This window comes from Triticum aestivum, chromosome 1A (assembly GCF_018294505.1).
Source record: "Triticum aestivum cultivar Chinese Spring chromosome 1A, IWGSC CS RefSeq v2.1, whole genome shotgun sequence".
In the NCBI taxonomy this organism is placed as follows: Eukaryota; Viridiplantae; Streptophyta; class Magnoliopsida; order Poales; family Poaceae; genus Triticum; species Triticum aestivum.
Genome location: NC_057794.1, coordinates 391,404,352 through 391,419,792, shown reverse-complemented (window position 1 = coordinate 391,419,792; position 15,441 = coordinate 391,404,352). Strand labels below are relative to the sequence as shown.

The window sequence follows — 15,441 nt, the reverse complement described above, 5'->3', positions numbered from 1 at the left end:
CCAATACCCAGGTGCTAGCAGGAGTACTAGTGAGGTACACATTAATAACACGTATATACTTTGTTGAAGTTGCCAGCCTTCTTATCTACCATGCATTTGGGGTGATTCCGCTACCAGTGACCGTTCCCCTTACAATAGAAGCACTTAGTCTCGGGTTTGGGTTCAACCTTGGGTTCCTTCACTGGAGCGGTAACTGGTTTGCCATCCATGAAGTTTCCCTTCTAGCCCTTGCCCTTCTTGAAACCAGTGGTCTTGTTAAACCATCAACACTTGATGCTCCTTCTTTGATTTCTACCTTTTGCGGTCTTAAGCACCGTGAACAGCTCCGGGATCAACTCCATCCCTTGCATGTCATAGTTCATCACGAAGATCTAGTAGCTTAGTGATAGTGGCTAGAGAACTCTATCAATCACTATCTTATCTGGAAGTTTAACTCCCACTTGATTTAAGTGATTGTAGCATCCAAACATTCTGAGCACATGCTCACTAGCTGAGCTATTCTCCTCCATCTTGTTGGCAAAAGAACTTGTCAGAGGTCTCACACCTCTCAACACGGGCATGAGCCTGAAATCCCAATTTCAGCTCTTGGAACATCTCATATGTTCTATGGCGTTCAAAACGTCATTGGAATCCCGATTCTAAGCCGTAAAGTATGATGCACTAAACTATCAAGTAGTCATCAGGATGTGTCTGTCAGGTGTTCACAACATCCACAGACGACGTTGTAGGGGTTTGCACATCGAGCGGTGCATCAAAGACGTAAGCCTTCTGCGTAGCAGTGAGGACACTCCTCGGACTACGGACCTAGTCCGCATCATTGCTTACAATATCTTTCAACTTAATCTTTCTCTAGGAACGTATTGAAACAGGGAGCTACAACGTGAGCTATTTATCTACAACATATTTGCAAAGACAATTTAGACTATGTTCATGATAATTGAGTTCATCTAATCAAATTATTTAATGAACTCCCACTCAGATAGACATCCCTCTAGTCATCTAAGTGAAACATGATCCGAATCGACTAGGCCGTGTCCGATCATCACGTGAGACGGACTAGTCATCAACGGTGAACATCTCATGTTGATCGTATCTTCTATACGACTCATGTTCGACCTTTCGGTCTTCCATGTTCTGAGGCCATGTCTGTACATGCTAGGCTCTTCAAGTCAACCTAAGTGTTTCGCATGTGTCCCGAGGCCATGTCTATACATGCTAGGCTCGTCAACACCCGTTGTATTCGAATGTTAGAATCTATCACACCCGATCATCACGTGGTGCTTCGAAACAACGAACCTTCACAACGGTGCACAGTTAGGGGAAACACTTTTCTTGAAATTTTAGTGAGGTATCATCTTATTTAAGCTACCGTCGTTCTAAGCAAATAAGATGTAAAACATGATAAACATCACATGCAATCAAATAGTGACATGATATGCCAATATCATTTTGCTCCTTTTGATCTCCATCTTCGGGGCTCCATGATCATCGTTGTCACCGGCATGACACCATGATCTCCATCATCGTGTCTTCTTGAAGTTGTCTCGTCATCTATTACTTCTACTACTATGGCTAACGCTTTAGCAATAAAGTAATGTAATTACATGACGTTTATGTTGACACGCAGGTCATAAATAAATTAAGACAACTCCTATGGCTCCTGCCGGTTGTCATACTCATCGACATGCAAGTCGTGATTCCTATTACAAGAACATGATCAATCTCATACATCACATATATCATTCATCACATCCTTTTGGCCATATCACATCACAAGGCATATACTGCAAAAACAAGTTAGACGTCCTCTAATTGTCGTTGCAAGTTTTTACGTGGCTGCTATAGGTTTCTAGCAAGAACGTTTCTTACCTACACGAAAACCACAACGTCATATGCCAATTTCTATTTACCCTTCATAAGGACCCTTTTCATCGAATCTGATCCGACTAAAGTGGGAGAGACAGACACCCGCTAGCCACCTTATGCAACTAGTGCATGTCAGTCGGTGTAACCAGTCTCACGTAAGCGTACGAGTAAGGTCGGTCTGGGCCGCTTCATCTCACAATGCCACCGAATCAAGATAAGACTAGTAACGGCAACTAAATTGACAATATCGACGCCCACAACTGCTTTGTGTTTTACTCGTGCATAGAAACTACGCATGGACCTAGCTCTGATACCACTATTGGGGATCGTAGCAGAAATTTAAAATTTTCTACGCATCACCAACATCAATCTATGGAGTAATCTTGCAACGAGGGGAAGGAGAGTGCATCTACATACCTTTGTAGATCGCTAAGCGGAAGCGTTGCAAGAACGCGGATGAAGGAGTCGTACTCGCAGCGATTCAGATCGCGGTTGATTCCGATCTAAGCACCGAACCACGACGCCTCCGCGTTCAACACATGTGCAGCCCGGTGACGTCTCCCACGCCTTGATCCAGCAAGGGGAGAAGGAGAGGTTGGGAAGACTCCGTCCAGCAACAGCACGACGGCGTGGTGGTGGTGGAGGAGCACGGAACTCCAGCAGGGCTTCGTCAAGCACTACGAGAGACGAGGAGGGAAAGAGGTAGGGCTGCGCCAAGAGGGAGATCGAATCGTGTGTCTTGCAGCCCCCAATACCTCAAGTATATATAGGGGAAGGGGAGGGGCTGCGCCCCCATCTAGGGTTCCCTCCCTAGGGGTGGCGGCAGCCCCAAAACCCATCTAGGGTGGCGGCCAAGGGGGAGAGAGGGGGTGCACCTAGGGTGGGCCTTAAGGCCCATCTGGACCTAGGGTTTGCCCCGTCCCACTCTCCCTTGCGCCTTGGGCCTTGGTGGGGGGGGGGGGGGCGCACCAGCCCACCTGGGGCTGGTCCCCTCCCACACTTGGCCCACGCAGCCTTCTAGGGCTGGTGGCCCCACCTGGTGGACCCCCGGGACCCTCCCGGTGGTCCCGATACGTTACCGATAGCACCCGAAATCTTTCCGGTGACCAAAACGGGACTTCCCATATATAAATCTTTACCTCCGGACCATTCCGGAACTCCTCGTGACATCCGGGACTCTGAACAACATTCGGTAACCGTGTACATACTTTCCCTATAACCCTAGTGTCATCGAACCTTAAGTGTGTAGACCCTACGGGCTTGGGAGTCATGCAGACATAGCCGAGACAACTCTCCGGTCAATAACCAACAGCGGGATCTAGATACCCATGTTAGTTCCCACATGCTCCATGATGATCTCATCGGATGAACCACGATGTCAAGGATTCAATCAATCCCATATACAATTCTCTTTGTCTATTGGTACGATACTTGCCCGAGATTCGATCGTCGGTATCCCGGTACCTTGTTCAATCTCGTTACCGGCAAGTCTCTTTACTCGTTCCTTAACACATCATCCCGTGATCAACTCCTTGGTCACATTGTGCATATTATGATAATGTCCTACCGAGTGGGCCCAGAGATACCTCTCCGTTACACGGAGTGACAAATCCCAGTCTCGATTCGTGCCAACCCAACAGAAACTTTCGGAGGTACCTGTAGTGAACTTTTATAGCCACCCAGTTATGTTGTGACGTTTGGCACACCCAAAGCACTCCTACGGTATCCGGGAGTTGCACAATCTCATGGTCCAAGGAAATGATACTTGACATTAGAAAAGCTTTAGCGTACGAACTACACGATCTTGTGCTAGGCTTAGGATTGGGTCTTGTCCATCACATCATTCTCCTAATGATGTGATCCCGCTATCAACGACATCCAATGCCCATGGTCAGGAAACCGTAACCATCTATTGATCAACGAGCTAGTCAACTAGAGGCTTACTAGGGACATGGTGTTGTCTATGTATCCACACATGTATCTGAGTTTCCTATCAATACAATTCTAGCATGGATAATAAACGATTATCATGAACAATGAAATATAATAATAATAACTAATTTATTATTGCCTCTAGGGCATATTTCCAACAACGACGACAACTCCCTCTCTCTGGAGCTACGAACAAACTCTAGATTAGGGCTCCTGACGAAGAACAGGAGGTGATGGCGGCTCCATATTGTAAAACACAATGAAACTTTCTATCTCATTTTTTTCCTTGAAGGAAGTGAATATATAGCGCTGGAATTAAGTCAGAGAATGTCCAAGGGGCCCACGTGGCCAGGTGGCGCAACCTGGGGGGTGGCCGCGCCACCAACCCATGTGGCCAGCCCCTGGCCTATCTCTGCTGAATTCTGGTTCTAGCATTTTTCATTTATTTCAAAATAATTCTCCATAAATTTTCATCAAATTCCTAGAATTTTTTATTTTTGCAAAAAAAGAACACCAAGGGAGTTGTGCTGAAAAAAGGTCAGCTCGGATTAGTTTCATTCAAATCATGCAACTTAGGGGGCTAAACAAGAGCAAAAGTGTTTGAAAAAGTAGATACGATGAACACGTATCACCACCACGTGTGCGCGCCGGACGCTCCCTCTGGATTTTGTTTTTTTATTTTCTATATGCGTTTTCGGGATTTTGACGGTTTGTTTAGTTTTTTTCGGGGGGGGGGGGGGGTTGGTTTTCACTTGGTTTTTCCTAGGTTTTGCGAATCACAAATGTGATTCTTGAAAAAGGGAAAAATATGCTTCCACTAAAAGCACATATTTGCTCTATGCTTCTCAAAAAGAAAAGAAAATATGTGCTTCCACAAAAAGCACGGATTTACTCCTTGTGAAAGGACAGATTTGCTTTTGCGAGAAGCATAGCTATGGAAAAAAACGTGCTTTCATGAGAAGCACAAATTTGCTTCTTGTGGAAGCATAGACTTGCCTCCGTGAAAAGTGTGCTTCTAAAGGAAAATATGTGCTTTCACAAGAAGCAGGTGTTTGCTTCTTGTGGAAGCATAGACTTGCTTCCGTGAGAAGTGTGCTAAGTGAAAATTTTGTGCTTCCACTAGTAGCACGGTTGTGTTTCTCGAAAAGGGGAAAAAGGTGAAACCCCCCTACCGTGCTTTCGGGCTCCAAATTTTTTCTTCATTTTTTTGGCAATTCATTTTTTTTGGTGGCCGGTTTATTCGGTTTTCTTTTTTTTTGTATTCATTTATTTTATTTTTTCTTTGATTTTTTGGATTTTCATGGTAAAGTTCCTCAAAGCCTATTAACATGTGTTCTAGCTTCGAAGTCTTGACCCGATAAATCCAACAGTGAAAATGGTTCAGGATTTGGACTACGGTTCAAGAGATCAAATGTTTCGAATAAAAAAGTCTACGAAAAAAACTTACAGGTTGTGATAAGTGATGCATATGCAATGTGTCATTTGTCAGCCTAGAAAGTCGGGGTGACCTTTGGATGGGGTAACTTGTCAGCCTAGTGATTTCGTTGTTTGTTTTGTTTTGAGAAAGTAAGCTGTTGTTCGCACTTCGCAGTGAAGGGCCGCTTCCAACAAAAGGAAAGGAAGGCCCGAACTGCGGAGATCATCAGACCTGAACAAAGAGTCAAAGACTGCTGGGCCTTGAACCCATCAAGTTGGGTTGGTGGGCCATACATTTACCGGTCCATACAAACGCAAATTTTGTGGATTAGAACTCTTTATTTCATTGTCTCAAAAAAACTCTTTATTTCAATCTGTATAGCCCCGCGGGGGACAGCGACTGAACAGGACTCCAATTCCTGGTTCTTCCCGAACGCGATTAAAATTTGAAGTGTAATACAATAGGCAAGCATGGAGTGAGGCGGTTGTCTCTGGATCCTTGCGTGGAGTGTAGCAGGCTGGAGGATGTAGGTGGTGCACCGGCTCTGGCGGTGGCGGTGGTGCGAGCGCAGCCATGGCGGCGGCGGCGCTGCGAGGCCTTGCCAGGAAGGGTCTTGGCGGGCAGCGGGCGTTCGGTTGCTGCCATGTGAGGCGTGCGGCGTTGCCTCGGCGGTGTGGGTGCCGGAGGGTGGTCGGAGGTGCGGGTCGAATTCATCCTGGTGGCAGTCCCCTGGCGTGGGTGAAGGCGTTCGTGGCGGAACTGGCTTTGCACCGCTCGGTGGTTGCTGCGGCTCCTAGTCGATGTTGAAGGTGATGGCTTTAGGCGTGTTTCCTCAGCAGTGAGGGGGGGTTCGATGGCAAGTTGTTGCGGCGGCGGCGGTGCGAGGCATCTGATCGGGACTGGCCGGGATCTTGGAGACTTGGAGATGTGCAGAGCTACGGATGAAAATCCTGTTCGGTTGTGGCCGGACCGACGTTGATGGCACCTGCGGGTGTCATTCACCTTCATGGAGGCTTCGTCGAGTGCTACGCCATCTTCCTTGCGACTTCATATCGGCAGCTGTCTCCGGGGCGAAAGCCTTGATTCGTAGGATCGGCATGATGGCAACGTCTTTGAGGTTGTTACTCTGTTGGGAACATTGTGCTGGGAGACTCGAGGTCCCATGATGCACTCCTCTGGTGTTCACCGCTACCCGGATCTTTCTCCTTCGGCGCCATGTACGGTCGTCGCTGGCTACTCCAAGGAAGCTGGAGTTGCTGTTCTTCGGAGGTCTTCAGTGTCGGCCGAGACGCGGCTAGGGGCTCGGTGTTGGGTAGGCTTCTTGTGTCGTAGCCGTGTTGTTGTGTTTGGTTGTCCTTGTACGAACCGGGTGTGGAGTTGGTCACTTTCGTTCTCCGCAACGAATGATTGACGTTGTTGTAAGTCTCATTTCTCTCCTTCTATAAAGCTAAGGTACGCAATTTGCGTACCCTCGAAAAAAAGTAATACAATAGGCAAGCACGTAGTCCAGTAGGAATTTCGTTTGGCGCATACTAGTATAGCAGATATAAATGCATCTGCACTCTTCGTGGAAGAGGAGTTTCCGAGACACCGCACAACAGATCGAGAAATCCTGAGGCTAAATCACGGTACGTGCGCGGGCGCGCATGGCCATGGCGATGTCAACCGGCGACGGCGTCGTCCACCGCATGCTCAACCTCCACCGAGTCGTCAAGAGCAATCTCGTCGCCGGTCTCCTCCGGTTCATCCCGACTGCGCCGACGATGACGGCAGCACCGGCGGTGGAGCCGCCCGCGTGCCTGCTCGGAAACGGCATCAAGACCGTGGTGCTCGAAGTCGACGCGCTGCTCCTCAAGTCTTCACCGCCGTCAGCCGCGACGCTGTTCCCTCCTTTCTTCCTCGTCGCCGTCGAGGCCGGCAGCTTCGCCCGAGGCCTCCTCCTGCTCGCGCTCTACCCGTTCCTGCACATCATGACGCACGCGATGTGTGTAGAGGCCATGGTCATGGTCAGCTTCTGCGGGCTGCGGCGCGACGAGGCGGCGAGGATCGGCAGGGCCGTGCTGCCCAAGTACTTCTCCAAGGAGGCGGCGCGCGTGGAGGCGCTGGGGGAGGCGAGGGAGGCGACGGCGAGTGAGGTGAAGGTGGCGGCGGCGAGCAGGTCGTTCCCGACGGTGATGGTGGAGGCGTTCTTGAAGGATTACGTGGGCTTCGACGCGGTGATCGGTATGGAGGTCAAGGCGGGCCACGGATACTTCGCCGGTGTAATGGACGGCGGGGAGACGTACGCGGAGAGGCTTAGGGCTGCGCTCAAGAGAGCCGAAGAGAACACTTCGTACCACTACCCGAAGCCCATGATCTTCCATGACGGCCGGCTGGCGTTCACGCCGACACCGGCGGCCGCGCTCGCCATGTACGTGTACTTCCCCTTCGCCGTCGTGCTCTCCGTCGTCCGCATCGCTATCTACACCCTCCTCCCGCGGCGCCTGATAGGCCCAGCCGCCGCGCTCGCCGGCGTGCGGGTGCGCGTCACCGGCGCCCCTCCCGCCGCCGCGAACGGCGAGAGCGGCGCCTCGGGCGGCCGGCTCTACGCGTGCAACCACCGCACGCTCCTCGACCCGATTGCCATCTCGAGCGCGCTGGGGAAGCCCGTGTTCGCCGTGACGTACAGCCTGAGCCCGCTGTCGGAGCTGCTCTCGCCGATCCCGCTGCTGCGCCTCACCCGCGGCCGCGACGAGGACCGGCGCCGCATGTCGTCGCTGCTGGAGCGGGGCGACGTGGTGGTGTGCCCCGAGGGGACGACGTGCCGCGAGCCGTACCTGCTCCGGTTCAGCCCGCTGTTCGCCGAGCTCGCCGACGAGGTGAGCCCCGTGGCGGTGGACGAGCGCTCCACCATGTTCTACGGCACGTCGACGTCGCCGGGCGCCAAGTGCTTGGACTCGGTCTTTTTCCTGATGAACCCACGGCCGGAGTACTCCGTCCACTTCCTGGAGCCCGTGCGCACAGACAACCCGCGTGGCAGCATCGAGGTCGCGAACCAGGTGCAGGGCGTGCTGGCCGGCGCTCTCGGGTTCACGCCCACGGCCCTGACGAGGAAGGACAAGTGCTTGCTGCTCGCTGGTAATGAGGGGGTCGTGTCGACCAAGACGAGCAAAGTCATCTAGAATTGTAGGGATGTTTAGAACATATAGTAGTACATAGTAGAGTGTTGTTTTGCGGTACTGTACATCGCACTGCATAACCACATTTTTTGTATGCCGGATTGATGAACTGGGTATGTTTGGAACGCTAAAGTTTCATATATTTCACATGGGATGGGACACATTATTCATCAGCTGCCTGGATTCCCTGGAAAAATATCTAAGCGCTAGTCAAATTTCTCCTTCGTGTAGCTTCTTCCTCTTGCCGCGCTTCGACTCCGGCCGAATTGCCGGTCTCCTTGCTACCCCCACCCTTCCCAAGCTGCCATCTCCACGGAAAATGCATTTACATTCGTGTTCCGTTCACAGCGTGTATCTCCATCGTCTAAATCTATACATGATGTATGTGAGAAAGCTGAGAAGGGTCCTGCTAGGACCCAGGTTAGTCTTGTCCAGTAGTAGGTGACGCGCTATTGATAGATTCACTTTACCCCTCCGACGGTGGAATTAATTCCTGTGATTATCTCTCTAGCCTATTTTATTGGAAGTAATTTAAACATCACAAAATTAAAATATCATGTTATTGAAATTGTTCTCAAAGAATGTTCTTTAAATAGTTTTAAATAAAACCAAACTGCATCCCGCAAAAAAACATAGAACCAAACTTTATTAAACTGGTTTTCAAACTTTGCCATGACAAATAGAAGTACTTTTGAAAAACTCTGGCATAGCTCGCAATTTTTGAAAAATAGGTAGAGAACATTTTAACCGTATTTTTGGAACTTTATCGCCAAAACTCAAAGAACTTTTCATTTTTATTGGTTTCTTCAAAAATCCTTCTGATTTTCATGGCAAAGTTCAGGCACATTCTTCATAAAGTCCGATAAAGCCTTCATAAAAGTTGCACGCGCGTGATTTTTTAGTGAGGCTGTGGGTTAACATGTAATAATCCTACAGTAACTAGTGACATTATCCTGCAACAAAAAGTAACTAGCGACGTTAATTATCCATGCCAGATATAATTATGAGGCTGGCCTGCCACTAAACAGGAGCATGGGAGGGAAAAGTGCATAGAGCATGCGCAGGACCTAGGTAGAGAAACGAATCTACTAGCCTGTGGCTGGTGCATGGCTAACACAATAGTGGGCCTAACTGATTGGACAGCATGCTTGATGGCCGGCTCGGATTCACACTGCATACAGAACGTGAACATAAAAAACCGCGTCCCCATCTCCACTGGTCTGCCGCGGCACTTGGCCACCCCTCTAAGTCCATCCTCTTCTCCGGTGCCGGCAACCCCCTCGCCGCCCCCCCCGTGTTGGCCCCGGCTTGGCATCGTCAATTCACCATGCCCTCCTGCATCACCCCATCTCCGCCTCACCATCTTCTCTTCCCAAAGGGCTTGCAAATAGCAAACACGATTTCATATAAATTTGCAAGAATTACACGTAAATGCTAATCTACACTACATCAAAGGAGATTTGCCTAAACCTCTTCATATAGTTGTACCATACACTTAGGCCTCCTTTGATTTGTAAGAATATTATAGGATAGGATTCCTATAGGAAAATTTTCATTGGAGCTCTTTGGTTTGTAAGAACAGATTTCCTAGTAGGATTATCCTTCACATTTCAAAGAAAAAGAAAATTAGCTCAAACCTTATGGAAAATTTCCTATCCTACGAATCGAATAGCACCTCTTTTCCTATAGAAAATGAGATGAATCACATCTCTTTTCTATTCCTATGATATTCCTATCCTTTGAACCAAAGCAGGCCTTAACTTTCATGAACGAGAAGTTGAGAACACAGGCAATGCATAATGTGGATAGAACATAGGACATACCACTCACAAATGTAAATATATCCACACATATATTATATGCCCACGGGCAACATTCTATCATAGGTAGTAATGGTCTCCACATATATATTATATGCCCACGGGCAGCACTCTATCATAGGTAGTAATGGTCTCCACACATATATTACATGCCCACGGTCAACATTCTATCATAGGTAGTAATGGTCAGTAAACTAAAATCTGGATCAGAACAATGTTTCATACGGTACCTGCCAGATGACAGTGATTTATTAACAATATATGGTAGTCTCTAAATTGGCTAGCAGATTCCATGTCAGTTTCAGTTCTCATGCTATCTTTCCTAGAGAGGTATCACCTCCACATCATCATGCTCGGCCTTCGACGCTTCATTCTCGGATGTGGGAGCGTTGTTCTCGACCATGCTCATCTCTTGCAGCGGCGGCGGGTTGACAATGGTCATTGGAACAGCACTGCTTTCTGCGAGGCGGCCTTTCCTTTCACGATGCTCCTGACAGTTCGCGCACCAGGGGAAGCAGCAGTGGACTATGCCAGGAGGGCATGGAGAGTTCTGGTGGAAGCACAACAATATGTGATGGTTAGCGAAAGGCCCGTGATACTGATGCATGAAACTAAAAGCCCAGCCCGCATATCAAATGCTAGACGTGACAACTGATTAGAATTAGTGACCACAAAAAGATACTATACGTGAAAAGGTGGTCAAGGACCCTCCATGCTCACAATGATGAGCAATACAGGGTTGATGAAATGGTCTGATAATTCAATGATATAACCAGCTACCGCCAGTGGACAATGCCAAGCAAAAATTTCATGACAGTGACAGAAGTTCGCTGGACGACATAACTCTCTCGTCCAAACTACAGAACTTTATTTTAGTGAGGACGGATACACATAACTTTAACCATGCAGTTTGCTTCTGGACGCCTGCATACCTGATACAACTATCTCAGATGGAGAATGCAATTCTGTACTTCTTATAGTAGAAATAAATACAACTGTTTGTAGATGTTCTTCTGAATGCGATTTATCATGACACATACAAAGAAAACAGTGGAAGAGAGAAAGAAGTACCTCGAGATGATACCTCCTCTGAAGCTGTAGACGAAAATTACCAGTATATATAGAGCATAACCACCAACCGAACACCAGGCCTTCACCAATCAGGACTGATGTGTCTGGGTCAACACCATGGAATATAGCCGTAAGGATTGCCAATGCAATGCCACCTTCAACACAGACAGCATGGCAAGTGCAGGGTGTTGTCCATGGGATATCTTCTCTAAGAGCCTGAACATTTCGTCCAAACAAAACACAGGGGCAGAATAGACCAGTCCGGCCTAAAAAAGTAAGAAGATCAGACACGCAAGTGGTTCAGAAGTATCTCAGAATTTAGCAGTAATATATATGAAAACTGCACGGACTGAAGCATAAAGGTACAAACATCACAAACCCTATGATGACACAATTTGAATAAGAAGGCCCCATGAATGAAAGTCGGTAATAGACTAAGCAATTATGATTAGTAGACACATCCGCAAACTTTATGGTGTTCCTTTTAGTGCTTAGATTAACTCTTCAGTAAACCTGGAGATGGTCCCTCTTGTGATTAGAGATTCAGCTGCTCTGTGTTCAAGTTCAGAAGAACGGCATAAGGAACCTCGGAGCATATTACAAGATCCATCACTACAAGATTTTTAAAAAAAAATCCAACCTATGGAAGTCAAGAAAGAAAAAAGAATTAGCTATTCCATTAAGCTTTCAGGTTTCGGCCATGTACGACGCAGTCATTTATGTGCTCAACAGTTTATCGCAATTAACACTTATAGTGGGAAAGTGTACATGTACAAGAACTTTCAAACAGATCAAGAAGAAAGACATCTTTAGATCAAAAGCATTGTAGTAAAAGTAAACGTTACAACTGCTAATTTTTGCTTCTTTGAAACAATGGAAGTTGCAAATTCTTTTCAATATGAGCACATTCTCACAGCACGTTGATTTTGCAAAGAGCCTAAAAGAGCTAAAATGATAACCGACAGTCAGCTGTAGAAGTGTGTACGGGGCTGTTTGGTTTGTGCCCCAACTTGCCCTGCCAAAATTTTGGCATAGCCAAAGCAAGGGCATGACCAAAATTTTGGTGTGGTAGTGTTGTTTGGATTGTAGCCATAGCACGTACCAATTTTTTGGCAAAATGGTTGGGTCTCAGTTTGGTTTGTAGCCAATTAACATGCCACATATCAGCATCTGAGGTCTTAACTTGAAATTTTTATATAAGGAGCCCATAAATCATGATGATCAAACATTCAGAAAAAAGAACAGTAAAGAAAAGTTCAGAGAAGCAGCATGTACAGGCTTTTGACCGAGTGAAACAGACGTACTAGCCGACTTGATCAATACGATCAGAGGAGGCGTGCGTATACAAGCTAGCTAATTAATTTTCCGGCTCGCGTAAGACCGAAGCATAATACGCGGGAATGCTAGCAGGCTGGCAGACAATATTCTGGTGGACGAATTCACCCCACGGCTCGCCCGCGTACTGGCGAGAACTGCATGGGCAAACGCCGGCTGGGTTGGGCAAGCCAAATATTTGGTGTCCAACCAAACAACAGCCAAAACTCATGGGCACGCCAATGTTTTGGCAAGGCCAGCTTTGGCTCAAAACCAAACACACCCTACATTTTGAAGAACTTTTCCAATACGGAAAAAAGAAGGGTCGTCTTTAACAATAAGAACATGATAATCGAAGCCAGACGTTACGACTGCTACTCTTTATTTCTTTCAGACAATGACCAGTGCCTAATCCCTTCCCACATGAGCACATCATCACAGGCTAATTTTACAAAGATAATAGAAGACCAAAAAGATAACAGAACTTCAAATTTGCAAACCATAAAGGCTTGCAATATGATACAAAAAAGTGTATGTGAACAATTAATATTTCAAAATAAAGTACTCCTAAGCAAGCTATAAAAAAATGAAGTACTCAATTTGGACTGTTCAGTCATGAACCTCTACCCCTCTAGTCTAGGTAAAATACTCCTAAATGTAGGGCAGACATGCTTCGGATCGACTCCACATTATAAATTTGAGTTACATGTGTAGTATAAGACATAAATCAGCATCGGGTTGGCTCCAGTTTACAACTGAGTTATATGTGCAATGTAAAATATCAACCATGCCTTTCTCATAGACATGAGAAAGAATTAATTGACTATATGTTTAGTCTACCATGGTTTGTTCCTCGATTAAGTTCACGGTTGTTAATGAAAAAATGACAGAGAGGAAGAAAATTCAGATTTGCAAAGCATCTCTGTTTGAAAACTGTCTCAACTGGTACCAAGTAAAAAGGAGGCAACACCAAATTTCTGACAGGCAACTGCTCACTAAACTAATGTGGAAATATTTCACAATGATCTATAAGAATATAAATATTGTTATAATTTGTAATTGAAATTTTGAAAGAAACACCTTTAGTGCTGAAAAATAGTCTGTAACAAACACATGTAAAAAATGGAAAACAATAAAAGCCTAAATGAAAAAAAAGGAGGATAGGAGGTGTATGGGCCATCCTTGTGCAGATGTTTCTCTTTTCTTTACTAGAGAGAGATTCACTTGACGTACGGGCTTCATAATAAAAACTTGTGTGCGCTTAATACGCGGGACCGCTAAAGGATTTAAAACTAAAGCACCTAACCTCTGTCGGTGACACTTCAGTAACACTTCAATGCCATGGAAACAAACATCTAGTTGCTGAGTTGTGCAATGTGTGTAATAGCCACAAACCCTGAGCTCAACCACAGCAACACAACCCCATCCTGTGCAGATCCACATGAAAATTCCTGCCAACTCTGGCATATCAGCACATCAAAACTACCACGAATTTTGAAGGTGTGACCCGTCTAGAGCGGGAGGAAGTAGCAGAACTAGATCGGCTAGGCAGTTGAAGGGGGGGGGGGGGGGGGGCAAATGCAAAGGCGAGAAGGAAATTCCACGCCACTTACAGCTCTCGGGGTCTTCGGCGCACCCGAAGATGCCGGTTGTCCACGGCTCGTCGGCGGGCGACCGGTGGCTCTCAGGCAGCACCTGCCCGCATTCGAAGCACTTCCTCTGCTCCAGCTATACAGCCACACGGCGCAGCGCCCAGAATCAGATCGGACCATCCCGATTCCCCGAACAAACAATTGCGGCAGCAGAAATTGGAAGAAAACGAGGATCGCGCGAGGAATGGCGAGACCGACCTGCGGGACGGCGACGGGCAGGTTGAGCTCGCCAGGGCGGATGTCCTCCACGCTGGGGCCGGAGGCGGAAGCGTCCTGGTCCTTCTTCAGCCTCACGTACTGCGACGGGTGGCTGCGGCTCGCCTCCGCCATTGCCGCCCTCTCCTCGCTTCGCCCCCGAGGGTTTTTGGGCTGCCGACGAAGGGGAGGGCTGCGCGGTGGGGAGTGTGGGGACGGGTGCGAGTGGTGGAGTGAGATCTGGCTCCCGACGCGTCCGACGGTCCACGGTCAGGTCAGGTCAATGACGGTTCAGCCGGGGGGTCCATCACGCAAAGGTCACGTTTGCCTTTTTGTTATCGAAATATGTATGTGGCAACCATGTGGCATCGCGTGGCTATTCCTCCCCTTCGCTCGTCTTCATCCCCGCACCACCACATGAATCTTCCTTGCCATGGATTTGGCCCGCAAGGCACGCCGGCCTGAAGAGATGCGCTCACAAGCCCGGCCGCCCGGCCGCAGCGGGGAGATGGAGGACGCCTGCGCCGTGGTTCCGCGCTTCGCTGACATCTATGTGCGCCTGCTCGCCATGCGCCGCGACCTCGATGGGCTGGGTCTCAACGCCGACGCGCTCCGCCTCTCGTCGCACCTCTTTGATGGCCACGGCGACGCCTAGGTACGCCCAGGACTAGAACTCCCTCCCATCTCCTTGGATTCATCACCAACGGCAGCCTAGGACTGGAAGCTCCCCGTTGTGCTTGTTTTGCTCCCTAGGACGGCGAGATGGCTTGATTTGTTGTTGATTCTGGATTGGGTTTGCATGTGATGCGGGGCACAGCAGAGCACGTAGTGACATAGAAGAAGTACGGCGGCGAGCCGGCTTGATTTTTTACACTGACGCTCCTATTTGATCATCGTCCTTGCTGCTCTTATTCTGCAATGAGGCGGCTCCAAATCCATATACATTTGTTGCTCCTGTTTTTTCACCAACGCCTCTTGTGGCTGCTACTGCTGCTCACCTCCCTGCTGCAACCTCT

At 48.1% G+C, this 15,441-nt stretch overlaps 2 protein-coding genes across 2 annotated transcripts; one reads left to right on the top strand and one right to left on the bottom strand.

The window, feature by feature from the left end:
- The first annotated feature begins 6,770 nt into the window (after positions 1–6,770).
- LOC123136694 (probable glycerol-3-phosphate acyltransferase 3) lies at positions 6,771–8,539 on the top strand. The gene has a single exon (XM_044556194.1). The coding sequence runs from the start codon at positions 6,862–6,864 to the stop codon at positions 8,374–8,376; it is 1,515 nt and encodes a 504-aa protein (XP_044412129.1). The 5' UTR covers positions 6,771–6,861; the 3' UTR covers positions 8,377–8,539.
- Positions 8,540–10,208: 1,669 nt separating this feature from the next.
- LOC123052515 (cell number regulator 6) lies at positions 10,209–14,715 on the bottom strand. Its single transcript, XM_044475726.1, has 4 exons — positions 14,429–14,715; positions 14,192–14,306; positions 11,265–11,530; positions 10,209–10,743 (listed from the first exon to the last, which is right to left on the bottom strand). The coding sequence occupies exons 1-4, from the start codon at positions 14,558–14,560 to the stop codon at positions 10,516–10,518; spliced, it is 741 nt and encodes a 246-aa protein (XP_044331661.1). The 5' UTR covers positions 14,561–14,715; the 3' UTR covers positions 10,209–10,515.
- Positions 14,716–15,441: the final 726 nt, after the last annotated feature.